Raw genomic sequence first — 25,149 nt, forward strand, 5'->3', positions numbered from 1 at the left:
TCACTTCCCACTCTTCTAACACAGCAATCTGGGTTTGCAGAACCCATGGCCAGCACGGCTGAAGGCCAAAGGGGGAGAAGGTAGCTGTGAAAACTGAAGCCTCACTCATGGAGGGGGGGCTTCAGCTGGAGACATTTTGCATGCCCCATCTTAACCATTCTTATTCATATTCCCTCAGCCAAGCCAAATGCTTCCTGGGACCCAACCCCTTTGCGGAGGTGTGTCATACATTCCCCTCAGGCGTGCCCGAGAGGCAAGGGGTCCCCGCCCAGCCATCCCCCTGTGGCAGCACCCACAAAATATACTAGTTTAGTGCCTGTCATTATGTCTTCCCCCAGTGGCTGGGCCCAGCAAATGCAACAACCAGCCACACAGCCAGCGATTACTACTCCAGCTTGAGTGGGAGAGGCTTGTGCTTTAGGTGAAGGTTCCAGGTTCAGTCCTCGTTCATGGCAGTGGCAAGAGGAGACAGCTGCTGTCCAGAACAGAGATCACAGTTTCCATGAAGGGGGTGTGGGGGGAAGCTGCAGGAAGCCTGGGATCAGCTGAATAACCAGGCCAGATCCTCAGTTACTGCGGATGGCTGGAGCTCCATGCCCTGACTTCAGACTACGCCCTTTTCCACCAGCAGAAGATCTGGCCCAGTTATGTCTAAATAAAAATGACTTCCAGAGCCATCTGGAAGGATCAGCCCTTCTCTACAGAGTAGAGGCTTTAATGGCTGGAACAAGACCTGTTCCTCCTCCCCCATGACTCAGGGCCCATGATGGAAGAAAAGGCACATTTAGCCCCCCACCGGTGGGAGCCGGGGAGAGGTTCCTTATTCACGAGTTTGAGTAGCAGCTGTGTTAGTCTGTATCTGCAAAAAGAACAGGAGGACTTATGGCACCTTAGAGACTAACAAATTTATTTCAGCATAAGCTTTCGTGGGCTACAGCTCACTTCTTTGGATGTATAGAATGGAACACACAGACAGGGGATATTTATACATACAGAGAACATGGAAAGGTGGAAGTACACATACCAACTGTAAGAGGCCAATCAATTGAGATGAGCTATGAGCAGTAGGAAAAAAAAAATCTTTGAAGTGATAATCGAGATGACCCATAGAAGGTGTGAGGAGAACTTAACATGGGGAAATAGATTCACGAGTTTACATGGCAGCCATTAGCTTGTTTACAAGATTTTTTTTTCAAGGGAACCCATTATTCTCAGGGAGTTTTACCTCTGGATTTTATGGCCCTGGAGGAGCTGGAGGCCAAGACTGGATTGGTTGGTGAGCCGAACAAGGTGGCGGGTGGTGCGGCTGACTAGATTTTTGCTCCCATTGTCAAGTGCTATCATGCTATTGAGGGAACAAAGTGACTGATGGCAGCAGGCCTAAGAAACCACTTGTAGCAAAAGAACAGCCAGCAGCCTTATACGCCGCACTGATATTGACAAGAGAGGGCATGGGGGGAGCCAGTCCTTATATCTGAATTAGGGCCAGGGCCAGTGTAACCACTAGGCGAACTAGGCGGCCGCCTGGGGTGCCAAGATTTGGGGGCGCCAAAAAGCGGTGCCCAGAAATTTTTTTTAGACTATTGCTTAGGGGCCTACAGCCATCCTTTGAGCCACGCGGCAGGGCCGGGAAACAGCAGCAGCAACGCGGCCTCTCCTGCCCCATGGTGAGCTACGCTCTCCGCCTGCCCCTGCCGCCACCCTGGGCTCGGGCCGCTTGGCTCCCCATGAGCAGCTCCCAGTTCCTTCTGCTCTCGGCCGGCAGGTGCGGGGTCCCAGCCGAGCCCGGCCCCTTGTGTCTCCTCCGCGGCAGCGCCCCACACCTGTGTCCTCCCGGGTGGTGGCAGCGGCCGGGGAACCTGAGAGGAGGAGCGGCCCCCAGGCAAGCAGGGGAGACTCCAAGGTGAAGAGGCTGCTGGCCCTGGCACAGCCCAAGCACTGGAGACTGACATGCCCCTGCCCCATCCCGGCACCGCCTCCCCACCAGCCCAGTGTTACCTGCCCCACCAGCCTCAGTGCCCTGCCCCATACTGTCAGCCACCCCAAGCTCACTGTGACACCAGCACCCCTTGGCAAAGGGCCCCCTGATTTTCACAAACAGCTGTCACCGCAGGCCGGACAAACTCACTGCACCCCACACGTGTCTTACGGGCACTTATCCACAAAGAGGAACGTGGAAGGGATCTACACAAGGCTGGTAACTTGTCAAGAGTGAGAATCTTTGTGAGATGTGTGCATGGGTAATATTGAAGGAATAATGTATTTACCTTAAAAGCCTGCTTTATATACTGGCCCTTTGGGGCAAGGGGGATTTGTCACCCTGCCTAACCTGGCTGGTGATGCAATGCAAGGCTCAATTGTTTAGCTTTGCACAATAGTAAGACTTTGAATGGGACACCATCAGAGGCAAACAACTGAAATGCCTTAAAGGTAAAAAAGAAACATTACAACAGCCGTTACCCATTCTGACAGGCTGTTTATAATGCTAAGTTTACTAGTTTTTGGAGGTTGTTGGGGGTGGGGGTGGTGGGGGGGGAGCACAAGGTGGAAGTTTTGCATAGGGCGCAAAATATCCTTGCACTAGCCCTGATCAGGGCCCAGATGCAATTAGCATTATGATCTCGTTCCACTGCTCCAAAGGGACTTGCTCTCACTAAAGAATTACAGGGTCAATTGGGAAAGGGTCAGCATTAAGGGGCACTGGCAGAGCAGAGTGGGGGTGGAGCTGGCTTCCGACAGCATGGTTAGCATCAACGTCCTGAGCACAAAAACTGGACTGAGCGTGGATCAGTCAGTGGGGACCTGCCCCTTTGGCTGCTGCTAGGGGAAACAGCACATAGACACAGCCTTGCGCCCACAGGTGTGCTTGTGCAGACACAATGCAGCAGGAATGCACTATGCAAACATCATGGCAGGCCCCTCACGCCTGCACTTTGCTGGGGCAGGGAAGAGCCTCTGGTATCTCCCCAGCTCTGCTTCCCACAGAAGCCACCCAGCCCTGGAGAGCCTGAGGGGCAGGCCATGAGAGGATGCGAGAGCAGCTCCAGGTAGGCCAGGGGAGGCACTGGAGAAGTGTGTGAGGTACAGATGCCCCAGGCTCTCTCTGCAGCGCTCCCTGGAACAGAACTCCTCATGCTGGAACACCCCCTCCAGCCAGAGCCTGGGTGAAATCCTGGCTCTCCAGCTCAAGGGGAGGTTTATCATTGACTTCAAGGGGCCCAGATTTCATCCTGGGGCTCCTTAGTGCTCTTGGGTGCTCAGATACCCACAGTGGCAAATCCCCCATGCTGAGCCCCGCCCTGGCAGCTTCAGCCCTGACCTTCAGGCATCTGCGAGCCTGAGGCTGGGCTACTGCAGCTGGTTAGACCCAGTCACCCAGGGATAGATACACCCCCAAAGTGCAGCAGCCTGGCTGCATAGCCCCACCACCCTGCTCTGCAACAGCTTCCCACTGAGCAGAGTCCACTTCACAGCCTGTGCCCTGTAGTTCGAAGCCCTTGATGGGCCTGGCTCTGGCTGGCTGAGACAGGCCTTAGCCTCCAGGACCTGCCAGGCCAGCCACCTTCCACCGCCCAGGGGAAGCTCATCAGTGCAGATGGAGCTTTCCTGGGGGCTGGCCCTAGACTCTGGAAATTGCCTGTGTAGGAGATCAGACTGGGCCCGGGTTCAGAACTCAATGCACAGCTCAGACAGAGGCCATGCTAGCACTGCAGAGTTAACCCGGGTCAGCTACGCCCTCTCGAGTTAGCCTGGCTCGAGCAAGAGCCGCCATGCCCAGAGCAACTGCAAGTGGAGCTAACACGAGCTACAGCCCATCCCACTGGAGTTCTGGGTTCATGGGTGTGGACGGCACTCGCTGTGGAACAACCCTCAAGGGACAACTCGAGTTACCTGCAGCGAAGATGAGCCCGTGGCTTCCCCTCAGTCAGATCTTCCCACAGATGCCCAGAGCTCCGAGCCAATCCAGCTCCTTCCCCACCAGGCCAGCGAGGAAGAGCGAGATAGATCATTATTGTTCTCTCGCCTAGCAATTACTGCCTCGGTGCAGGATACTATGGTGATGGCAGCCATATAAGTAGCCAGATTAGATAAGGGAATATGTCTCTTTAGTTTACTTTGCACAAATTAACCGCTCAGACCCGGACTTGGAGATTTGCGATGAGTGTATCAGCCCCGCCCCACTTCCCTGCTCTTGTTTCTGGCCCCCCAATTCCTCCTCCTGTTCCTCTCGGCACCCGCTGATCCCATGTCCCATTGCCCCCCGTCATACTTCTCCCAGCACCAGTGTTTCTAACGGGCCCCCCCGGCCTCCTCCCTGTTCCTGCCTTTCCATCCGTGGGAGAGACCAGATAGCAACCTTCCCCGAGCCTGGCTGGCAGGTGCCTGGGAAGCTGCACAGGGATCCTGATCAGCAGCTGCTCCCTGCCCTGATCTCCTCACCCACAGCCACCACAGCATGTCTCCTGGGTAGGGCACCCCCATCCCTAAAGGCCAGCCCACACCTCCTGAGGCCACTGTGCAGGGTGAGCGGATCTCCCTGGGGGCGGATCTGTGACAGGCCCCGTTTCCTAGGCCTCTCAAAAAGGGGAGGGGAGTCCCTTGATCTTCTCCCTCTGCTGGGATCTCCCAGACAAGAGCTCCAGGAGCAAGAGCAAGCCAAAGCGATGTGCCCATGCCAGCCCCTGGATCCGACCCCCGCTGAGTTCTCCAGCGCCAGAGTGACACATGGGGGAAAACTGATTGCAATCGCACACACTTTTATTTACACTAACAGAAGGCCTCGGAGAGCCCTGCTGCTCGCAGACTCCAGCACTCGAGAGTCCCCTCTGGAGCCCCAACAGAGGCTGCTGGGAGTTTAACTGGCTATGGCAGCTGCGCCCCAGCCCCCTCCTCCGGGCAGCATGGCTCAGGGACTCCAAGTGCAGGAGCCATGCATTTCATGGCATGTCTGAGAGCATCACTCCCAGGCCCGTGGGACCCAGGGATCCTGAGCCAGCAGGCAACAGAGGTGCTCCCGCAGCCAGCTCACTCAGCACTGTCATCTCACCCTGTCGCAGGTCGCACCCCGGGGCATCGTCGCCATCGGCACAGCTGGCCACGGTCTCCTGGAGCTGGAGGGGTGCCGGGCCTGCGGGAAAGCACCTCAGAGGCGGAGCTGGAGCAGGTAGCGGATCTGACACTGGCTCTCCTGGTAGATCAGGTACTCGCTCTGGCTGAAGTAGGAGTCCTGGTACTTGGCCATGGGGATGGGCTTCCCCTGCGGCACCAGCACCTTCCTGCCCTCGACCATCAGCTCCCGGTCACAAGCAGGGTCTGGGGAGGGTGGGACAAGGAAGGGGTTAGCGCATGGGACTGGGCCAGGAACTGCCAGCACCAGGCTGTGCGAGACCCCCACTTATCCCATCTCCAAACCCCCACTCTCCACCATCCCCCACCCATCTCCAGCTCCAAATCCCCGCCATCTCTGTCATGCCCCCCCATTGCCAGCACCTCCAGCCTGCTCCCATTCTGAATCCCCACCCCCTCCACCTGCCCACAGGCGGGTGGCAGCCCCCAGTGGGGAGGGCAGATCGGGGAGCACACTCACCTGGCTCAGTCCGACCACAGGCGATTACGCTCTCATACCCCGGGGGGGCCTTGCGCAATGATGGGTCGTCCTGGGTGATCCGATACTCCTTGCCTAGGGCCACCTCGTTGAGGAACATGATCCCGACCCCCTGGGAGGTGCAGCTCACTGGAGAGGGGAAGACCGGCCTGTGCTGCTGAAGCTGGCTGCAAGGCCCATTCCCATGCCTGGCTTGGCTGCCAAGCTGGCACAGCCTGCCCCGTAGCGCTCCTCAGAGCTGGCAGCAGCACACTGCCCTGGCTGGTTCTGCTCCTTTGCCCCGTCCTGACTGTGAGCGGGGACAGCACGCACTGCACCCCCAGTGCTTCCAATCACCCCTCTGCTGTGGCCTATTAAAGCCGCCTGGAAAGCCAGGGAGCCCTGCTCCCCCAAGCCAGGAGCTCTCCTCTGCCAAGAGGAGGGGGAAGCTGCTCTCCTCGCTTCACTCTCCCTTAGTCTAACCTCTCGCTCGCACCCCTGTCTGTGCCGTCCCACCACCCAGGTGTCAGACTCAGCCCTGCCACACCTGGCACTGCCAGCAGGGCCGCACCATCCAGGAGGCGCAGGCCTGGGGCAGGAGAGGGAAAGGGAGCCCTGAGAATGTAATGCCATGGGCTTCCCACCGTCCCCAGACAGATACTCGCCTTGCAGAGGCTGCCAGCGTCTCCTCTTGCCCAGAGGGGATATGAGAGGGGTGGGGGTGGCTGGGAGAGCGCCCCAGGCTGGGCAGCTGTGGGCCTTACCGTATCCCATTGACTTGCCGTTCTCGGAGGCGAAGTAAAGCCCCTTGCCCACACGCCCGCCGGAGTGCGGCATGATGCGCAGGCCGCTCTTGAGGATGGCGGCGACGACGGCCACGTTGGTGCCATGCCACAGCAGGCGCCGGTTCTCCAGGTGGTCGTGAGCCTTGAAGCGCTCACTCTGTGGAGCCGGACAGGGCAGTCCTCAGCTCCAGACAGAGCGGGGACTCAACGTCTGCAAATGCTTCGCACCCCCAGCCAACACCACCCATAACCTCACTGATGCAGAAGGAATCTCAGCGCTGGGGGACGGGGCTGGATCCACAGCCCTGCAGCCAACAGGACTGATGCGGGCAGCAGCGAGAGCAGTATCCGCTTCCCCCACTGCTGTCCTGGGGGAGGCAGCTGAGGGGCCTGAGGGCAGCTGAAGCTCCGAGCCCCTGTAGCCTTCAGCCTCTGCCCAGGCTGCCAGAGGCCCCCTTCGCCCGTTGTCAGCACCAGTTCCGAGCCGCTGACATCAGCCACGCTGACAGCCCTGGGCAAGGCCGGACTCCCTCTGCTGCACCCATGAGTGCCGGCTGACGAGACCTGCCCTGAGCACAGTTAAATGGTCAATGCTGAACCCAGGCAGAGCAGCTGGAAGCTGCTGGAGCTGAGCCCATGTTGCAATTGCTGCACAGCCAGGGCACCGCAGGCTCTTGGGGCCTGACACGGAGCTGGGCGCCGCATCCAGAAGCTGTTTGTGCCCAGGGGGAGCTGCGGGGTGCCGAACTCTCCCCCACCTGGCCAACGAGCGAGGGCCCATGGACACATGCACCCGCGAGCGGCAGGACACTAGTGCTCTCACCTCTCCCTCCCTCTTCACCTTCCAGATGTTCAGGATCTTGACCTTCCGGTGGCTCACCCCAGTCTTCTCTACGTAGGTCTGGATCACCTGTGGGGGAGACCAGAGTGATCGGGGGGCACCTGGGGCAAGACCGGGCAACAGCAGTCCTCTGCTCACCCCCTCAGTGCCGGCCCCCCATCCCTCCTGACCTGGCTACCACAGAGGTCCACACTGGGGGCTCTGGGCTTGGGACCCGTCCCACAGGAGCAGGTTTCTCTGCTTGGTGCTGGAGAAACCTCTGACATGACGACACCTGAAAACATTCACTCCCTCCACGCCCAGAACCGCCCCGTTCCCAACACCTCCAGCAGCTCCAGCTCAGACCCACAAGTTCACCAGACCTGGGCTCCCCCCTGGCCCTGTCAGCTCCATTAGCGGAACCCCTCAATGCCCTGGAGGGACTAACCCCTGGGGAGAGAGGCCAATTCACCTACACCAGGCTCCTCCCTGGCTCTCACCCCAGCTTGGAGAGCCCACCAGTGCTGAGATAGCCTGGGGGTTGGGGGGAGGGGCACACACATCCCTCCTGGTGGGCCCTGGAGGAAGCAGCTTCCTTTCCATACCAGACAAGTGCCATGCAGGAGGCGGGGTTGACACTGTACAGACCAAGATGGAAGTACCGACGGAAGGACCCCATGTCCCCAGGCGCTCCCTCAGGGAAGTGACAGCCCACAACCCCCTCTCACACTGGGCTAGTGACCCCCACATCGCTCTCCTGCCCAAGCTGCTGCCTCCACCAGGCCACTTGGTGTGCACCAGCCCCTCCAGACCTGGTAATCCTCCAATGCCGGGTCCACCAGGGTGAGCTCACACTTCAGAAGCTCATAGTCCTTGTCCAGCGGGTGAGGCACTTCCTCCACCTTCACCTCCTCTTCCTCCTCCTCTTTCTTCTGCGCCTGCATGCTTTGGGCCAGTTCAATGTCTGCCAGCACCTACCAAGGCAGAAAGCCGGGCCGATGGGAAGAGTGGGCCACTTTAACCCCTTAGTAGCCCTGGAAGCTCCTTGCCCGTCCTGTCCAGAGATGGCACGGCCAAGGGTGGGCATGACCCCAGCTGAGGTTTGTATGCCCTGCTGTCCTTCGCAGCATGGCCTCAGCCTGCCCGGAGGCTCCCCAAGGGGGTCTGGTTTTACACCCCTGGGGAAGGAGAGGCCCTTTCGCCCGCAGCACTCATGGGAGTTTGGATGCACACGGCCCACACATTCTTCAGTGGGCCACCCTGCTGGGGCGGTGGTGGGCAGCGCCGTGCCCCCTAACCCGCTGGGCTCCCAGGCGAGCGCCAGACATGCCAACAAGGAGATGCCGCAGACTCCGGGTGGCTATTTCTCTGTGCAGGGCTGGGCCTCTTCTCCCTCTCACAGGGCACTCCGGCCCCGTTCTAGAACCGAGGAAGCAAATGGCACAGTACCACCCCACCTCACCACCACGGCAACAGCAGGGGTGATGGTGGTGGCTTCCCCAAGCGCTGTCCTGGAGCACAGACTCCTTCCCCCAGCCAGGAGGTGGTGCTGCGCTGCTGGCCCCAGGGAAATCCAGCCAGCCTCAGCCCAGGGCCAGGGGGAGGGAGAACATTCCCATCTGGGAGACTGGGCAGGCAGCAGGAAAGCTGTGAGGAAGGGAGGCCTGGCCCCGGCACTGGGGGACCCGCCCTGGCCAGCAGGAGAATCCAGCACAGTGCAGACCCAGCCCAATTGCCGTGGGCAGGACCCTTACCAGCAGCATGTCCTTCTTGGCCTGCACGATCTCCTGCGTGTTGATGGGAGGGGGCCTAGCGCGGCCGAAGCTGTGGGGGATGATGGTGTAGAAGCGGGACGACAGCTCCTCCAGCTGCCTGCAGGACAGCGGCTGCTCCTGCAGAGCCGTCTCAATGGCCTCCAGGGCCTCAAAGCCCTTGGCGATCTGCTGCTTGCTCAGCTTCCCCAGCGGCATCTTCTTCACGTCTGGGGCAGGCAGACAGGCATGGGGAGGGGAGACGAGCAATGGATGGCTCAGCTGGCTGCCAGCAGGGGCACCTGCATCCCCCCCAGACCTAAGCGTGACCCCTTCTCCTCGGGGGCCCCAGGGCAATCCCTCAGAGAGACCCTGAGCTCATACAAGCCTCTCCCCCATCCCTCAGGGCAGTGGTTTCTCTGCACGCCTGCAGCAGCCCTCTGCCTCACACCCAGCCCCAGCCATGGGTCATCATCACAGGCACCTTCCTCTGGACAATGAGGAGCAAGCAGGATGTCAGTTCGATTCCTTTCTACCCTAACCTGCAGCACCCCTTTATTCCAGCTGGGGCTCCCCACACAGCTCTGCCAATGCCTCTCAGTCCTGATCTGCAGCCGCCCTGCCAATGTCCCTGCATCCTGCCCTGCAGCCTCCTGCTATCCAAGCCCCAAGCCCCCCACAGCCCTGCCAGTGCCCTCCAGCCTGACCTGCAGCCCCTGCTATCCCAGCCCTGAGCCCCCACAGCCCTGCCAATGCCCTCCAGCCTGACCTGCAGCCCCTGCTATTCCAGCCCTGAGCCCCCACAGCCCTGCCAATGCCCTCCAGCCTGACCTGCAGCCCCTGCTATTCCAGCCCTGAGCCCCCACAGCCCTGCCAATGCCCTCCAGCCTGACCTGCAGCCCCTGCTATCCCAGCCCTGAGCCCCCACAGCCCTGCCAATGCCCTCCAGCCTGACCTGCAGCCCCTGCTTTCCCAGCCCTGAGCCCCCACAGCCCTGCCAGTGCCCTCCAGCCTGCCCTGCAGCCCCTGCTATTCCAGCCCTGAGCCCCCACAGCCCTGCCAGTGCCCTCCAGCCTGACCTGCAGCCCCTGCTATCCCAGCCCTGAGCCCCCACAGCCCTGCCAATGCCCTCCAGCCTGACCTGCAGCCCCTGCTTTCCCAGCCCTGAGCCCCCACAGCCCTGCCAATGCCCTCCAGCCTGACCTGCAGCCCCTGCTATTCCAGCCCTGAGCCCCCACAGCTCTGCCAATGCCCTCCAGCCTGACCTGCAGCCCCTGCTATTCCAGCCCTGAGCCCCCACAGCCCTGCCAATGCCCTCCAGCCTGACCTGCAGCCCCTGCTATCCCAGCCCTGAGCCCCCACAGCCCTGCCAATGCCCTCCAGCCTGACCTGCAGCCCCTGCTATTCCAGCCCTGGGACTGCTCCTGAGCAGAACCAGCCACCTATCACACAGCTTTGTGATACAGCTCTAGGGGCTGGGAGCACCAAACCCACTTCCATCATTGCCCCAGGTACCCAGCTCCAGAGCTTGGAACAGGTTGATTACAGGGAACAACTCAGCCAGTCACCCTGTGATCTAGGCCAGTGGTCTCCAAAGTGGGGAGTGCACAAGAGGATCCTTCGGGGTGTGCGGCAGGAGGAGCAGCGCCGCTTCGGCAGTTCGGGTGGCTTTTTTTTTTTTTTTTTTTGCTTTGGCAGTTCGAGCGGTGGGAGTCTGAGCAGTTTGTTTGTTTTTTTGGCTTGGGGCAGCACGGCACAGGGTGCGCGCTCAAAAATTTTTGTACTGATAGGGGTGCGCGATCAAAAAAGTTTGGGGAGCACTGATCTAGAGCAGCGTTTTTCAAAGTTTGTTGGGTCACGGCATGTAAGGCACTGAGTCGCTCCAGTCAGCGCTGCCGACCAGGACATGAAAAGTCCCGTTGGCAGCGCTGCCCAGCTAAGGCAGGCTAGTGCCTACCTGTTCTGACATCACGCTGTGCCCCGGAAGCAGCCAGCAGTGGGTCCGGGTTCTAGGCAGGGGGGCCATGGGGTTTTCAATTTTTTCAAACTTTTTTTCTGGCGACCCAGTTGAGGAAAATTGTTGATGCCCGTGACCCAACGGAGCTGGGGATGAGGGTTTGGGAGGGGACTCTGGGCTGGGGCAGCTGGTTGGGGTGTGGGAGGGGGTCAGGGCTCTGAGCTGGGGCTGCAGGCTCTGGGATGGGGCCGGGGTTGAGGGCCTTGGGGTGCAGGAAGGGACTCTGAGTTGGGGGGGCTCAGGGCTGGGGCAGGGGATTGGGATACGGGCTAAACTTGGGCAGCTCCCGGTCAGCGGCGCAGTGGGGGTGCTAACGCAGGCTTCCTGCCTGTCCTGGCACCACGGACTGTGCTGCACCCCAGAAGCAGCCAGCAGCAGGTCCAGCTCCTAAGCAACTCCATGCGGCTCTCACCCGCAGGCACTGCCCCCCACCCCTGCCAGCTCCCATTGGCTGGTTCCCAGCCTAGCCTACCTTAGCAGGGCAGCACAACAGGGCTTTTAACGGTCCGGTCAGCAGTGCCGACCAGAGCCATCGCGACCCAGTGCTTTACGTTCCGCAACCCAGTACTGGGTCGTGACCTGTGGTTTGAAAACCACTGCCCTAGAGCAGCATGGCCTGGGCCCTCTGACCAAGCCCTGGAGGCAGCTAACAGAAACACGCAGCAGGGCTGCTGGGCCCCCAGCCAGGAGCCCCGGGCTGCAGCGGGGCCGACGGTGCGGGGGGGTGGGCTGCCTCCCCCCTGCATCCCCCAAGGGCCCCGCTCCCCACTGTACCGATATTCATGGTCTGCATGGCCTCTTTGAACATGTCATTGCTGAAGATGAGTGAGACCAACTCCTGGGTGGCCTTGTCCAGGCTGCAGGGCAGTGTCCTCTGCTTGGAGCGCTTCCCTCCATCCACGCTGTCCACCTGGGGGAGGGGAGAGGAAAGCTCCAGCTCAGACAGGCAGAGGGGCTCCCCCTCCCTCCCCGTAGGACATTCCCACCCACCACCAGGCCCGCTGCAGGGAAAAGGCCCCCCAGAGCCAACAGAGCCAGCAATGGATCCCCCCAGCCCTGCCCAGCCACCCCTCCCCATGGAAGTTTGTCTCCAGCGGGGAGCTGCCCTGAGGGGGTGAACTGGGGCCGTCATCTGAAGCAGAACATGTCACTTTGCCGCCTTTGGGCCAAACCCCGAGACCCTCACTCACTCTCATGGAGGCAAAGCTCCCACCAGCTCCCGTCGCGCTCTCAGGCAGCAGCGGGATACATACCCCTGCATTGCAACTGCGCAGCCAGGAGTGGGGCTGCCTTCCCTGCTCCCCCGAGTCTCCAAAAGGGGCCGTGCCAGCCCCTCAGCCCCATGGCACATATCTCCCTAGCTGCCTCGGGAAAATTCCTGTTTCCCTGGCTCCATGTGGGGGCAGCCTCGCTTATCCCAGGGCTCCCCGGTCACTCACCTTCACGGTCACCTCCTGCTCCTCCTCAGCCCCATGCTGCACCTCGATCAGGGTGTACTTGCCAGGGTGGGCCACAAAGTTCTCCCGCTCAGCCCAGCTGTTCTTGGTCTTCTCCCGGAACTTCTTCTCAAAGTCCTTCTTGGCGGCTTCCAGGGAAGGGAAGGTGCTGAGCTTTGACTGTCCCACCTCCCCCTAGGAAGGGAAGAAACCCGCAGCAGGGTCAGGCTTGGTGCCCCACTCCTGTACTCACTGCTCATCTTCCCCTTCAACTCAGGGCTCCAGCTGGCCTCTACAGTGCAGCTGCAGGCACCTTCACACAGGTGCGGCCTGTGGAGACTACAGGCCCCAGCATGCAATTCTCCATTTGATAAAGGCAACAAGGCTGCACTGCATGCTGGGTAGTCAACACAGGCAGCATGTATCCTTCTGGGGCATGAATCCACTTAACTAAGCTTCCCAGCTAAGCCTGACTCTTATAGAATAGAATCTCAGGGTTGGAAGGGACCTCAGGAGGTCATCTAGTCCAACCCCCTGCTCAAAGCAGGACCAATTCCCAACTAAATCATCACAGCCAGGGCTTTGTCAAGCTGGGCCTTAAAAACCTCTAAGAATGGAGATTCCACCACCTCCCTAGGGAACCCTCTCCAGTGATTCCCCACCCTCCTAGTGAAAAAGTTTTTCCTAATATCCAACCTAAACCTACCCCACTGCAACTTGAGACCATTACTCCTTGTTTTGTCATCAGGTACCACTGAGAATAGTCTAGATCCATCCTCTTTGGAACCCTCTTTCAGGTAGTTAAAAGCAGCTATCAACCCCCCCCCCCCTCATTCTTCTCTTCTGCAGACTAAACAATCCCAGTTCCCTCAGCCTCTCCTCATAAGTCTTGTGCTCCAGCCCCCTAATCATTTTTGTTGCCCTCCGCTGGGCTCGTTCCAATTTTTCCACATCCTTCTTGTAGTGTGGGGCCCAAAACTGGACACAGTACTCCAGATGAGGCCTCACCAATGTCGAATAGAGGGAAACGATCACGTCCCTTGATCTGCTGGCAATGCCCCTACTTATACAGCCCAAAATGCCGTTAGCCTTCTTGGCAACAAGGGCACGTTGTTGACTCATATCCAGCTTCTCATCCACTATAACCCCTAGGTCCTTTTCTGCAGAACAGCTTCCTAGCCATTTGGTCCCTAGTCTGTAACAGACAATGGGATTCTTCCGTTCTAAGTGCAGGACTCTGCAGTTGTCCTTGTTGAACCTCATCAGGTTTCTTTTGGCCCAAGCCTCTAATTTGTCTAGGTCCCTCTGTATCCTATCCCTACCCTCCAGCGTATCAACCACTCCTCCCAGTTTAGTGTCATCTGCAAACTTGCTGAGAGTGCAGTCCACACCATCCTCCAGATCATTAATGAAGATATTGAACAAAACCGCCCCAGGACCGACCCTTGGGGCACTCTGCTTGAAACCGGCTGCCAACGAGACATGAAGCCGTTGATCTCTACCTGTTGAGCCCAACCATCTAGCCAGCTCTCTATCCACCGTATAGTCCATTCATCCAGCCCATACTTCTTTAACTTGCTGGCAAGAATACTGTGGGAGACCGGATCAAAAGCTTTGCTAAATTCAAGGAACAACACATCCACTGCTTTCCCCTCATCCACAGACCCAGTTATCTCCTCATAGAAGGCAATTAGGTTAGTCAGGCATGACTTGCCCTTGGTGAATCCATGCTGACTGTTCCTGATCACTTTCCTCTCCTCTAAGTGCTTCAGAATCGATTCCTTGAGGACCTGCTCCATGATGATTTTTCTGGGGACTGAGGTGAGGCTGACTGGCCTGTAGTTCCCCGGATCCTCCTCCTTCCCTTTTTTAAAGATGGGCACTACATTAGCCTTTTTCCAGTCATCCGGGACCTCCCCGGATCGCCATGAATTTTTAAAGCTAATGGCCAATGGCTCTACAATCACATCCACCAACTCCTTTAGCATCCAAGTCTCTGTTATTCCAATCACATCATAGTTCCTTGACTGTTCTGCATGCCCAGTTTTGCCAAGCCACCCAAAATGTCACACTCGTATTCCAATCCCAGGGTAGGGTTATTCTGGCTAGCCTGGGTAAATCAGATGAGGGACATTACAGATAGAGGTGGATTTTCCTGCCAAAGTGCAATGCCCTCTGCTAGTTTTTTGCCCGGGGCAATGGATGGGAAGAAGTGTTTACTTAACAGTGTTTTCCCCCTGCTTTGCCAAGTGCCCATGGCCCCTGCAAGAATAGCCACAAAGAGGAAAGCAGCAGGCAAGAGAACCATGTTGGGAGCAGGCGACTCCTATCTGGACCGGGAGAGCAAGAGACTCGATTCCATAGGATGATCTAATCTGGCCTACACCTAATACCAGCTGGTCTCCCCAAAAGGGGCAGGAAGTTGCCCGGTCGGTCATGCCGTCACTACGGGCTACCGGAGCCTTGTTTGCCTGGAAGTTAAAGCTACACCAGCTGCACCCGGCACTGTGTAAAGCAAATTAGGGCAGGGACAGCCCTAGAGCTCCTGGGACCTTGTCAGTGAGGCACCGGGCTGGGCTGTCCCTCGCCTGGCTCAGGAGTTTGCGAGGCTCGGCCTCTCTGGGAGCATCTAGCAGAGATCTGAGTCACCAGGGCTCAGGGCACTGAGGCTAACAGCCCTGGTGCTAACACTGGCTTCTGCTGGGACTGTCTCCCCATGACACTGACATCAGGGGAGTTCCAAGAACCTGAGGAAGTGGGTTGAGACTGACACCTAGTGGTCAGGGAGGGAATCTCACTATAGCAGCCAATGTAAATCACCAGTTTACATGGCAGTGTCCATCCCCCAACGTGCTGGGCACTGCACGCACAGCGAGATAGCCCCTGCAGAGCTCACAGCTTGACAAGTCCCTGCTGGAGAGGGAGCCAGACACTCCCATTGGCACCTCTCGGAGGGACATGCCCGGTGGCTTCAGCCCCCCTTTCCCTGGCCTGTCCGGAGGGAGAGGGAAGGGTGTGCTGTACCCTCCTGAGTCTCCCCAAGGAGACTTTTGTGGGGTCAGCCACCTCCAGTACCCAAGGGGGTGGGGCCAGGGGGAAAAGAAGAGCATGTGGGTCTGTGCAGCCACACAAATAAACAAACAAATGCCAGCAAGTAAAGGATGTAATTTAAACACCTGGTGCAGGTGCCGTGTCTAACCGCCCTGGATTTAGCTTACTGCCATGTCCCCTAGGATGGGCGGCCCTGGCTGGGCCTTGGCCTCATAGCAGCAGAGGTAGCTCCTGTAACAACGCCCCCTGGTGGCTGGCAGAGGGAGATACTGGCCCAGCTGTACCGGTGGCTGGCCGGGGCGCAGAGTACTCACCACGCGACCCCAGCGGTTCCAGCAGCTGTAGCTGCCATTGTGAGCGATGAGCTGGATGATGTAGAACTTGTTGTTGTTGTTTCCGATGTTGGTCTGGTTCAACATGCAGTCGTAATCCTCATGGATCTATCCAACACACCACAGGGGAGCAGTGAACATGAGTGTCCCCTCAAGCAGGGATGGCTACACGACTGCTCCGGGACAGCCTGTGCTGGGGTCAAACAGGGAGGGGCTCCCTTGGGCCGGGATCCCTGGGACTGTCCTGTGGAGCAGCATTAGTAACGGGGTCTGCAGTGGGTCAGACAGGGAGGGGATCCCTCCGGCCGGGATCTCTGGGACTGTCCTGTGGAGCAGCGTTAGCTGATGGGGTCTGGTGGGAAGAGGTCTCTTTCAGCTCTGCCTAGGGCTGGGAGGCCAGAGTGCTTTAAAGCTCCCAGGGACCAAGTCCTTGCAGCTCTGCCGCAACCCCCGAACTGCCTTCTCTCCCAGGGTTCAGGCAGCGGGCTCTCCGAGCACCAGCATTTAGCCTCAGGGCCGGGCAAATGGGCCCACGGCACTGTAGTCAGGGGGGCACCATAAGGGACTCGGGCTCCCGCTAGCTGGCTGTGGCTGGACTCCTCTCTTCTCTGGCCTCTCCCTCGAACTGGGTTGGCTGGCTTCTCCCTGACCTCGACTCCCTAGCCCCCCCCTCACTCGCTCCTCAGCCCCGGGGGCTCCAGCTCTGCCCCAGCCCCAGGGAGCCCAGAGCAACGCCGAGGCTGGTCAGGGGGAGGGAGGGAGCTGGACAGAGCAGGGGGTAAGGGAGGGGAGACTTAAAGTGACAGTGCACTCGCTGTCTCTCAAACTTCCCTAACACACACACACACAGGTTCTCAAACCCACATACACTCTGTCTCTCAAAGTCCCCCGAACACAGATTGTGTGTGTGTGTCAGTCTCACAACCCCGAGACACACACACACAGGCTCTCTCTCTCACACACACACACACACACACACACACTTATATCGTTGTTGTTATTACTGCTTAATACTTCCTGTCAAAATGCTTGCGGTGAGCCAGGAGTGGCTAGGGGCTGCAGGAGGGCTATGGGCTCTGGCAAGATGCAGCCCTCATGTGACAGCGTAAAGCCTGCCTTGAGCCACAGGCCAAGCGCCAGGCACCACAAGCCACCACAGCAGCACAGAAGTAAGTGTAGCAATACACCATATCCCATGCCACCCTTACTTCTGTACTTCTGCTGACAGTGGCCTAGGAATCTGCTAGTTGTAGCAGTTTACTCATTGTGACGTTATCTGATTAAAACATGACCATGTAGATCGTTGCAACCACTGTTATATATTTGCAACAAATCTTGTACAAAATGTGGCATGTAAGATGTCTATGAAAAGGTTATGATTTGCTGAATATGTTTATGCTAGGTGTATGCATGCATCATTTTTGTATTTGAAGTTTGAGTATTGGCTCTATAGCTGTATTTCAAATGTTTGCTCCTGGTGTAACAAGGTAGTTAGCCAGCACATCCTGAAGGGACTGGTGGTCAAAGTAAGTGTCTCATCAAGGGGCACTTAACTCACAATGGACCATGGGAGACGCTCATCTACATTGAATGGACCTTCCTGTGGACATTCCATATGAAGTATTGGTAATGGCCTGGAGGTAATGGGAGCCCATAGGAGCCAAGGGTAATGGTGGGAGGAGGAGGCACCAAAATACAAGTTCGCCCAAACCATTTTCACTAAGGCCGGTCCTGGGGCCGGGTGACATGGGAAGGTGTCTCCTCCCTCTCCAGGGGACCCTGCTGCCTGAGCCTCACTCATACCTGGGCATCGCTGCCATTGCTCAGCTGGCAGGCAGAGTCGATCTTGGCTTTGAGCTTCTCCTTGGGAGCGGTCTTCAGCGCCTCCACAGTGGAGCGGACGCTGTCCTCCTCCGGCTCCTGCTTCACCTTCTTGCCCTGGGTCTGGGCCTTGGCAGGCGCCTTGCGTTTGGGGGCCATTGCTCCCCTGCAGCAATGGCCACCCTGCTGCAATAAGAATTAGGGCCTCCGTCAGAGTCACTTATGTCCTGCAGAGGCAGGACGGAGGGCGAGGGGGGCGTTCTCTGCCACAGGCCAGCCTGCTCAATTCCCAGGATTATCTCAAAGCTATACAAGGACTGGGTGAACACCAAGAGCTCTTCAGGACTGGATCCAGGGACGACGGCTAGTCTTGTGCTTATGGCACCTGGAGACCTAGGTTCTGCTCCCAGCCCTGCCACTGACTTGGTGTGTGAGCTGGTGCAAGTCACTTCACGCTCCTTTACACCTCAGCTTCCCCACCCATAAAGTGGGGATAATAATCGTTCCCCAGCTCGAAGAGGGGGATGTGGGAGGCTTCATCTCACTAGTGTGTGTTAAGTGCATGGAGATCCTTAGATGGAAGATACTTTGCAATAGTCTACAAAAAATGTCCCAAGCTCAGGCGCCCTCACGTTTCCAGTGCTAGCACAGCTGGACTATACTGAGGCTTTCCCCAACCCTTCCACTGGAGACCTCACAGGACAACTCCCCATATCTGCTTAGCAAAACCTCCCTCCTTTCCCCACCCTAGCCCACTAGCCCCATGCACGCCAAGAAAGCGCAAGCCCCTCCAGCTGCTATTTCATTTTGGAGCACTGGGAAGTGTGATGAGCATACAAGGAACAAGCCAAGCTGCAGCCACTGTCCCAAAGAACTTACAGTCCAAGGCCCAGGGGCTGGGTCAGAGGGGATGTGACTAGTGAGGACCATGCAGCACTGAAGTGGTTGAGGAAGGACGAGGATTATGAGTGACAGAGGCAACCAAAGAGGAAGAAGGGGAAACCACTGACCCTCAGAGGATGTTTGGTTAGTCTGGGCTCAGTCCTTGGTCCATACAGAGCAGTCTGTCTTTCCCAAATGCTGACAGGAGAAAGAATAGGAGTACTTGTTCGCAGATACAGACTAACACGGCTACTACTCTGAAAACTGACAGGAGACAAGCTCAACGAATGAAATACCTGTCTAGTGCCCTGTGTCGGTCAACGGATACATCCAGCTAATCCACTTGTAATCATCTGACGGGGCTGCCGGCCCAGGAAGCGTGCTGCGGGAGGGAGAGTTTAGTCTACTGCACTCTGGGGCAGGCTGGTGAATATGTGTTTCCAGCACTCTCCTGCAGAGCCTAAGTCCTGGACTGCATCCCAGGCTTTGCTGTTCCTCTCCTGCCCCATGGGAGATATCCAACCAGAGTGAGAGGAGGGGCAGCAAAAGCCTGACTGTCACCAGGTCCCTGATTCGGCTGTATTTGTAGCATGGGTGGGTCTTTACTCTTTGGGAGAGAGGTGGTGATCAGAGGCTCTGACTCGTTGATGTGAGATCTCTGCTTAAGGGAAGGCCCTGTCTGAACTGGAGTGGGAACCAAGTTTGAAACTCTCTAAACTCTCTGTTTAAACACAGATCTGGCAAAGCCAGTTTCTAGCACTGTTCACCTGGCCATTGTGGGCAAATGGTCTGGCATTCTGAACAATCAAACCAGGTCTTTCAGGCTCAGCACAGCCAAGGAGGAACGAGTTTTGCTGGATCCTTATTTAAATATCCCCTTCCCTTTGTTTGAGTCCAGCCTGGTGATCTGACCCCACAAGCGCACACTCCAAGTGAACCACACCCAGTCAAACCCAGACAGCTCCAGCCAAGCTGACATCAATGGGGATTTCATACTCAACCCCCTGGGTTAAACCTGCAGACTTCACTCAGCGTCCAGCTGCGATGTGGCAAAAAGCAGTGTGATGGGATTATGCAGCAACACAAAGCATGTTGTGTTAGGATGTACCGGCACAACAAGTGTGTCCTACACAACACGCAGCTGAAAGAGACAGCCCCTTGGCTGGCTGGAAGAGCACCCCCTTTGGGTGACCATGACACACAGGTTTCCTTGGTGACTGGTTGCTGATTGAGGAATTTTTAAGGAGTGGGAGAAGTGGTATCACAGATGTGTCAGTTTTCTGCAATATCCCTGGGAAATCTCAATGAACTAAGTTTGAGGCTCTTTGGGGCCCACTGTATTACTAATACATTAACTATTCATTTGAGGGCCCGGATTGTACATAACTTCTTGGGGGGGGGGGGGGAAGATGCGAGACCTGGGGGTTCACAGAACTATAGTGAACAATGGGCCAGACAAGAATGGACTATGGAACAAAACGTGTTAAGTGGTTTTCATGGGGAAAAGCTACGGGGAGCTGAATGCAAATTCCCCAAGTCCAGCTATACATAGAATATCAGGGTTGGAAGGGACCTCAGGAGGTCATCTAGTCCAACCCCCTGCTCAAAGCAGGACCAATCCCCAACTAAATCATCCCAGCCAGGGCTTTCTCAAGCCTGACCTAAAAAACCTCTAAGGAAGGAGATTCCACCACCTCCCTAGGTAACCCATTCCAGTGCTTCACCACCCTCCTAGTGAAAAAGTTTTTCCTAATATCCAACCTAAAGCTCCCCCACTGCAACTTGAGACCATTACTCCTTGTTCTGTCATCTGGTACCACTGAGAACAGTCTAGATCCATCCTCTTTGGAACCCCCTTTCGGGTAGTTGAAAGCAGCTATCAAATCCCGCCTCCCCCTTCTTCTCTTCTGCAGACTAAACAATCCCACTTCCCTCAGCCTCTCCTCATAAGTCATGTGCTCCAGCCCCCTAATCATTTTTGTTGCCCTCTGCTGGACTGTTTCCAATTTGTTCACATCCTTCTTGTAGTGTGGGGCCCCAAACTGGACACAGTACTCCAGATGAGGCCTCACCATTGTCTAATAGAGGGGAATGATCACATCCCTCCATCTACTGACAATGCGCCTATTTATACAGCCCAAAATGCCGTTAGTGTGCCCTTGTTGCCAAGAAGGCTGTTGACTCATATCCAGCTTCTCGTCCACTGTAACCCCTAGGTCCTTTTCTGCAGAACTGCTGCCCAGCCATTCGGTCCCTAGTCTGTAGCAGTGCATGGGATTCTTCCGTCCTAAGTGCAGGACTCTGCACTTGTCCTTGTTGAACCTCATCAGGTTTCTTTTGGCCCAGTCCTCTAATTTGTCTAGGTCCCTCTGTATCCTATCCCTACCCTCCAGTGTATCTACCACTCCTTCCAGTTTAGTGTTATCTGCAAACTTGCTGATGGTGCAGTCCAAGCCATCTTCCAGATTATTAATGAAGATATTGAACAAAACCGGCCCCAGGACTGACCCTTGGCAGCCGGTTTCAAGCAGAGTGCCCCAACTAGACATGGAGCCGTTGATCTCTACCCGTTGAGCCTGACGATCTAGCCAGCTTTCTATCCACCTTATAGTCCATTCATCCAGCCCATACTACTTTAACTTGCTGGCAAGAATACTGTGGGAGACCGTATCAAAAGCTTTGCTAAAATGAAGGAATAACACATCCACTGCTTTCCCCTCATCCACAGACCCAGTTATCTCCTCATAGAAGGCAATTAGGTTAGTCAGGCATGACTTGCCCTTGGTGAATCCATGCTGACTGTTCCTGATCACTTTCCTCTCCTCTAAGTGCTTCAGAATTGATTCCTTGAGGACCTGCTCCATGATTTTTCCAGGGACTGAGGTGAGGCTGACTGGCCTGTAGTTCCCCGGATCCTCCTTCTTCCCTTTTTTAAAGATGGGCGCTACATTAGCCTTTTTCCAGTCATCTGGGACCTCCCCCATTTGCCATGAGTTTTCAAAGATAACTGGCCTTTTGAAACTACACCCTGAGGTGTGAGCCATTGCCTGCTGATTACTTATTACTTGAGGCCAAGATCAAAGGCTCAAGCTGTATAAAGAAAGAGCCAGGACTATTCCTGGTGGTTCTGAATCTGAGCTGGTTATGAACTCATAGCCACACTAAAAATCCAGCTGTGGAGTTTGAAGGACTGACATGTCCCAGGGCCAGAGGCTGGAATTGGGGTGACCTGTGGTAAGGCTTTTAGCATATAGGTAGGTTTTTTTAATGTTATTAATATATTTCTCTGTAATGCGTTCACCTTAAGAATAAATGTGCTTGCTTAGAAAGAGCTGGGTGGTAACTGATAACTGCAGGCCATTATGCTGTTCACGATCGCTGGAGAGAAAGCGAAGTGTCGACACTAGTCTGTTTAGGCAGTCTGGCTCGCACAGTGTAGGCAGGAAACTGAAGTCTTAAAGATCCCCACTCAGGAGGGAGAGAGATGCAGGTCTCTGTCCAAGAGAGGTGACAGCTGAGAAGCCTCTGGTGGACCACAAAGGGGGAAAAACAGGGGCAGTAGCCCTGAACAGGGACAAATGTGTTGTGCTCTAGTGTGCTTTTTAAGATGCCCAAAGAAAGCATAACATTTTTTCAAATTTCTTTGCTCCTCTATTTTTTACATTATTACTACTACTACAGCTTAGTTCTTAGATAGCAGGCAGGTCTAGCCTACTCTGGAAGACTCTATGGACCACTGAAAAACTGAAATTATAACATCACAGACACCAAAAGAGTGAAATCGAATGAACTGGGAAGGGAAAGCATTTTTATTCACACTGTTTAAAACACTGGTATTTTATTTTAACTCTATTGAATTCAAACACCTACTAAACACTTTGGAGAAAAGCTCTCTTGGTTAAAGACTGACCTTTTAGTCCACACAAGCAGCTGCCAAGGAGTCCTCCAGTAAAGCCAGAGAAGACTAGGCTTGCCATGCCTAATATTTCTAAGGCAAGAAACCCCCAAACCTTCCAAGCCTCCTGTAAGCAGAAAGCAGGGTGGGTGGGAAGGAGGGCACAAATCTATATGTGGCAGGTCATCTTTAAAATGTAAAGTGAAGGGGTTTATGGGTAGATGATCTTTTTTGCCCCCCTATTCTGGGAAAGTGGCAGAAAAAGCAGCTCAAACACAACCTCTCCCTTGGGACCAAGAGAGAAATGTAATACACCCAGCCAAGTGGCAAGCACTGGTTGCACTTCTCCACTTAAGCTTCGTTTGCATACCCTGGCGCAAAGTAACACAATGCCAGCAGCAGACCCCAAACCAAAGGGGAACCTGGGTTGGAAGAATCACCCGATTTATTCCAGGTGTCCAAGTAACATAAGCCAAGAGCAGGATACAGAAAACAAGGACCAAACAGGAAGGAAATATGGCTGGGCAGAAGAATTCCTGGCAAAGATTGCACAGCTCAGTCTCTAGTGATAATATCCCCACTAATGGGCAATGAAGACTTGAATCTACATACTCCATGAATATGAGATTCACGGGACTCCAGAGAGACATGGCTGTACTGTATGGACTGTACAGCAATACCCATAGAGCAGAATGCCCCAGAATCTCGCCAGGCTCAGTGCAAGACCTAACCCTTTTGGGCGGGGGGGGCATCACCTCCATAACTGTGGTGCCTGAGTAGGCAGGCAGCAGCCCTGCAGAGGCAAAGAGCAAACAAGCAACATAAACAAGGGAGGGGTGGAGAATGGGGCCTTTCCAGACATTTCTGTGCACAGCGAAGCAATGGGAGCTTTGGAGAGGCGGAGATGGAGCAGGGAGAGCGCTAGAGTTACCCAGGGGTTTGTTGGTCCTGAGCTAGGATATCTTTGAGGAGGAGGAATTTGGCAGGCAGGGAAGGCCCAGCACCGCAGTTCCAGTCCCAAAATTAATCATGCTTCAGATCAATCCCAGCAGCCACGGCCTGAAGGCAGCAGATTGTGTGCCCTGCCCTTGAGGCCCCTCAGGGCTTTAACGGCAAGGGACAGACTCACAGGGCAGCTGCAGGCTCCACTCAGCTGCTTTTCAACTGCCCTCTGGCCTGCTGGGGAAACAGAGGTGCACTCACCTGCCTGGAGCTCCTTCACAGACTGGGGGGCCTAGGGCTGCTCCTTGCGGCCGGCCTCAGCGGAGGAATGCAAAGGGGACAAGTTTAGACAAGCCGGAGCTGGCACAGCCGCCTGCTCTTTCCGCCATTCTCCTCCTCCCCGTGACCTCAGCCTTTCTACTGCAAAGCAACTCCCCTTGTGGGAGAGGAGCCAGCTTAGCCCAGGGGAAGGAAGAAGTGAGCCGGCAGCCTCACGTTGCACTGTCAGTGTGCCAGGACTAATGCCTGCTCGCAGATTGCCTGGCATGGGCTCTGCGCTGCGTGGGCTCAGGGGAACTGGAGGGGAGTTGCTAGGAGAGAGAGACAGCAGTGAGAAACTCCTGCCCCTTCCTAGAAAGGAGGACACAGGGGTAGCTCTCAGCCAGGCCAGCACATTCCAGCCTGGAGGCGCTCAGACCTGTTCCTGTTGGAACAATATGGTCAGGACAAGCCTCTTTCCCTGCAGAAATTCTGAGCTGGGTGCAGCTGCAGGGGTGAGAACCACTGAGCTAAACAGCAGCAGGGAAGGGGGACAGTGAGGGCTAGTGGCTAGGGCACATGCTCAGTCCAGGGGGTAAATCCTCCAGTGGAGCTGTGGCAATTTACACCAGCTGAAGATTTGCCCCCAGGGTTTATTTTCTAGCTGCCCCTCATTTTTTTAAGTGACTCTGGGCAAGTAACACCAGCTGTGCCTCCCTGCCAAACCAGGATACCAGCACCCATCAGCTCCACCCAGCGCAGTGAGCCGTGTGGATGAATGGCATCACAGAAGGACACCATGAATTCCGCCGCCTGACATCTCAGTCCCTCAGTGAGGTGGGAACTTCAAGGCCCAACTGGGACCAGTTTAGATGCTACTGTTCTCAAGTCTGAACTCTGCTAGAATCTAGTGGCCTTTGGCCCAGGTCCTGCAAGGTGCTGAGCACCCCATACCGCTCAACTCAACTGGAGTCACGACTACTCAGCACCCCCTGGGGCAGGCCCTGTCTGCTCACCCTCCCCGTTCTGCCCCACGGGTCTGCCAAACCCCCAAAGAGTCCAGATCTAAACAGCACCCCCCAAAGCCACCACCCCACACAGGAACCCCAGCTCCAATGCTACCACCTGCTACTGCACCTGCACCAAGGTCCCCCACACCACCACTCCACAGTGATACAGATCACTACCCCCAGGGCCAGGCCCAGGAGCGGGCCCAGCCCCTCCCCTGAAACTAGCCCCAAGGCTCCCCCCAGCCAGGCCAGGGCCCAAGTCCTCCCCCCAAACTAGCCCCCCCCAACCAGCCCCTCCCCTAACCAGCCCCAAGCCCTCCCCCTCCCAAACGAGCCCCAGCGCCCAGCCCCTCTCCCCAAACTAGCCCCGGGGCTCCCGCCCCGAGCCCGGCCACCCCAGCGCAGCGCCCCCTCGTGGCACACTCACCTCACACAACCCCCGCCTTAGAAGAGCGCACTGCGCATACGCAAAACGAAACCGGCTGCGGAACAAGCCCTGTTTACAGGCAGCTCAGCTCACCAACAGGAGACGGGGGGAGGGGGCAGCGGAAGATTTGTCCAATAG

General features: G+C 56.4%; 1 protein-coding gene across 6 annotated transcripts; it reads right to left on the bottom strand.

Moving 5' to 3' along the window:
* Nucleotides 1-1,081: 1,081 nt before the first annotated feature.
* Nucleotides 1,082-25,145, bottom strand: PARP3 (poly(ADP-ribose) polymerase family member 3). 6 transcript variants are annotated; one of them, XM_039482139.1, is made up of 14 exons: nucleotides 25,012-25,061; nucleotides 23,578-23,632; nucleotides 18,776-18,861; nucleotides 18,608-18,677; nucleotides 17,580-17,783; nucleotides 15,759-15,884; nucleotides 12,397-12,588; nucleotides 11,732-11,867; nucleotides 8,944-9,170; nucleotides 8,002-8,163; nucleotides 7,193-7,279; nucleotides 6,349-6,526; nucleotides 5,588-5,734; nucleotides 1,082-5,313 (listed from the first exon to the last, which is right to left on the bottom strand). In XM_039482139.1, exons 5-14 carry the CDS (start codon nucleotides 17,754-17,756, stop codon nucleotides 5,144-5,146), a joined length of 1,602 nt encoding a protein of 533 aa, XP_039338073.1. In that variant the 5' UTR covers nucleotides 17,757-17,783; nucleotides 18,608-18,677; nucleotides 18,776-18,861; nucleotides 23,578-23,632; nucleotides 25,012-25,061; the 3' UTR covers nucleotides 1,082-5,143. The 6 variants fall into 6 exon arrangements, with proteins under 6 accessions (XP_039338073.1, XP_039338074.1, XP_039338075.1 ...); XM_039482140.1 differs by lacking the exon at nucleotides 25,012-25,061 and adding an exon at nucleotides 22,390-22,501 and having other exon boundaries at nucleotides 23,578-23,722; XM_039482141.1 differs by lacking the exon at nucleotides 25,012-25,061 and having other exon boundaries at nucleotides 17,580-17,780; nucleotides 23,578-23,721.
* Nucleotides 25,146-25,149: the final 4 nt, after the last annotated feature.

Source organism: Mauremys reevesii, linkage group 7 (genome assembly GCF_016161935.1).
Source record: "Mauremys reevesii isolate NIE-2019 linkage group 7, ASM1616193v1, whole genome shotgun sequence".
NCBI classification, from domain to species: Eukaryota; Metazoa; Chordata; order Testudines; family Geoemydidae; genus Mauremys; species Mauremys reevesii.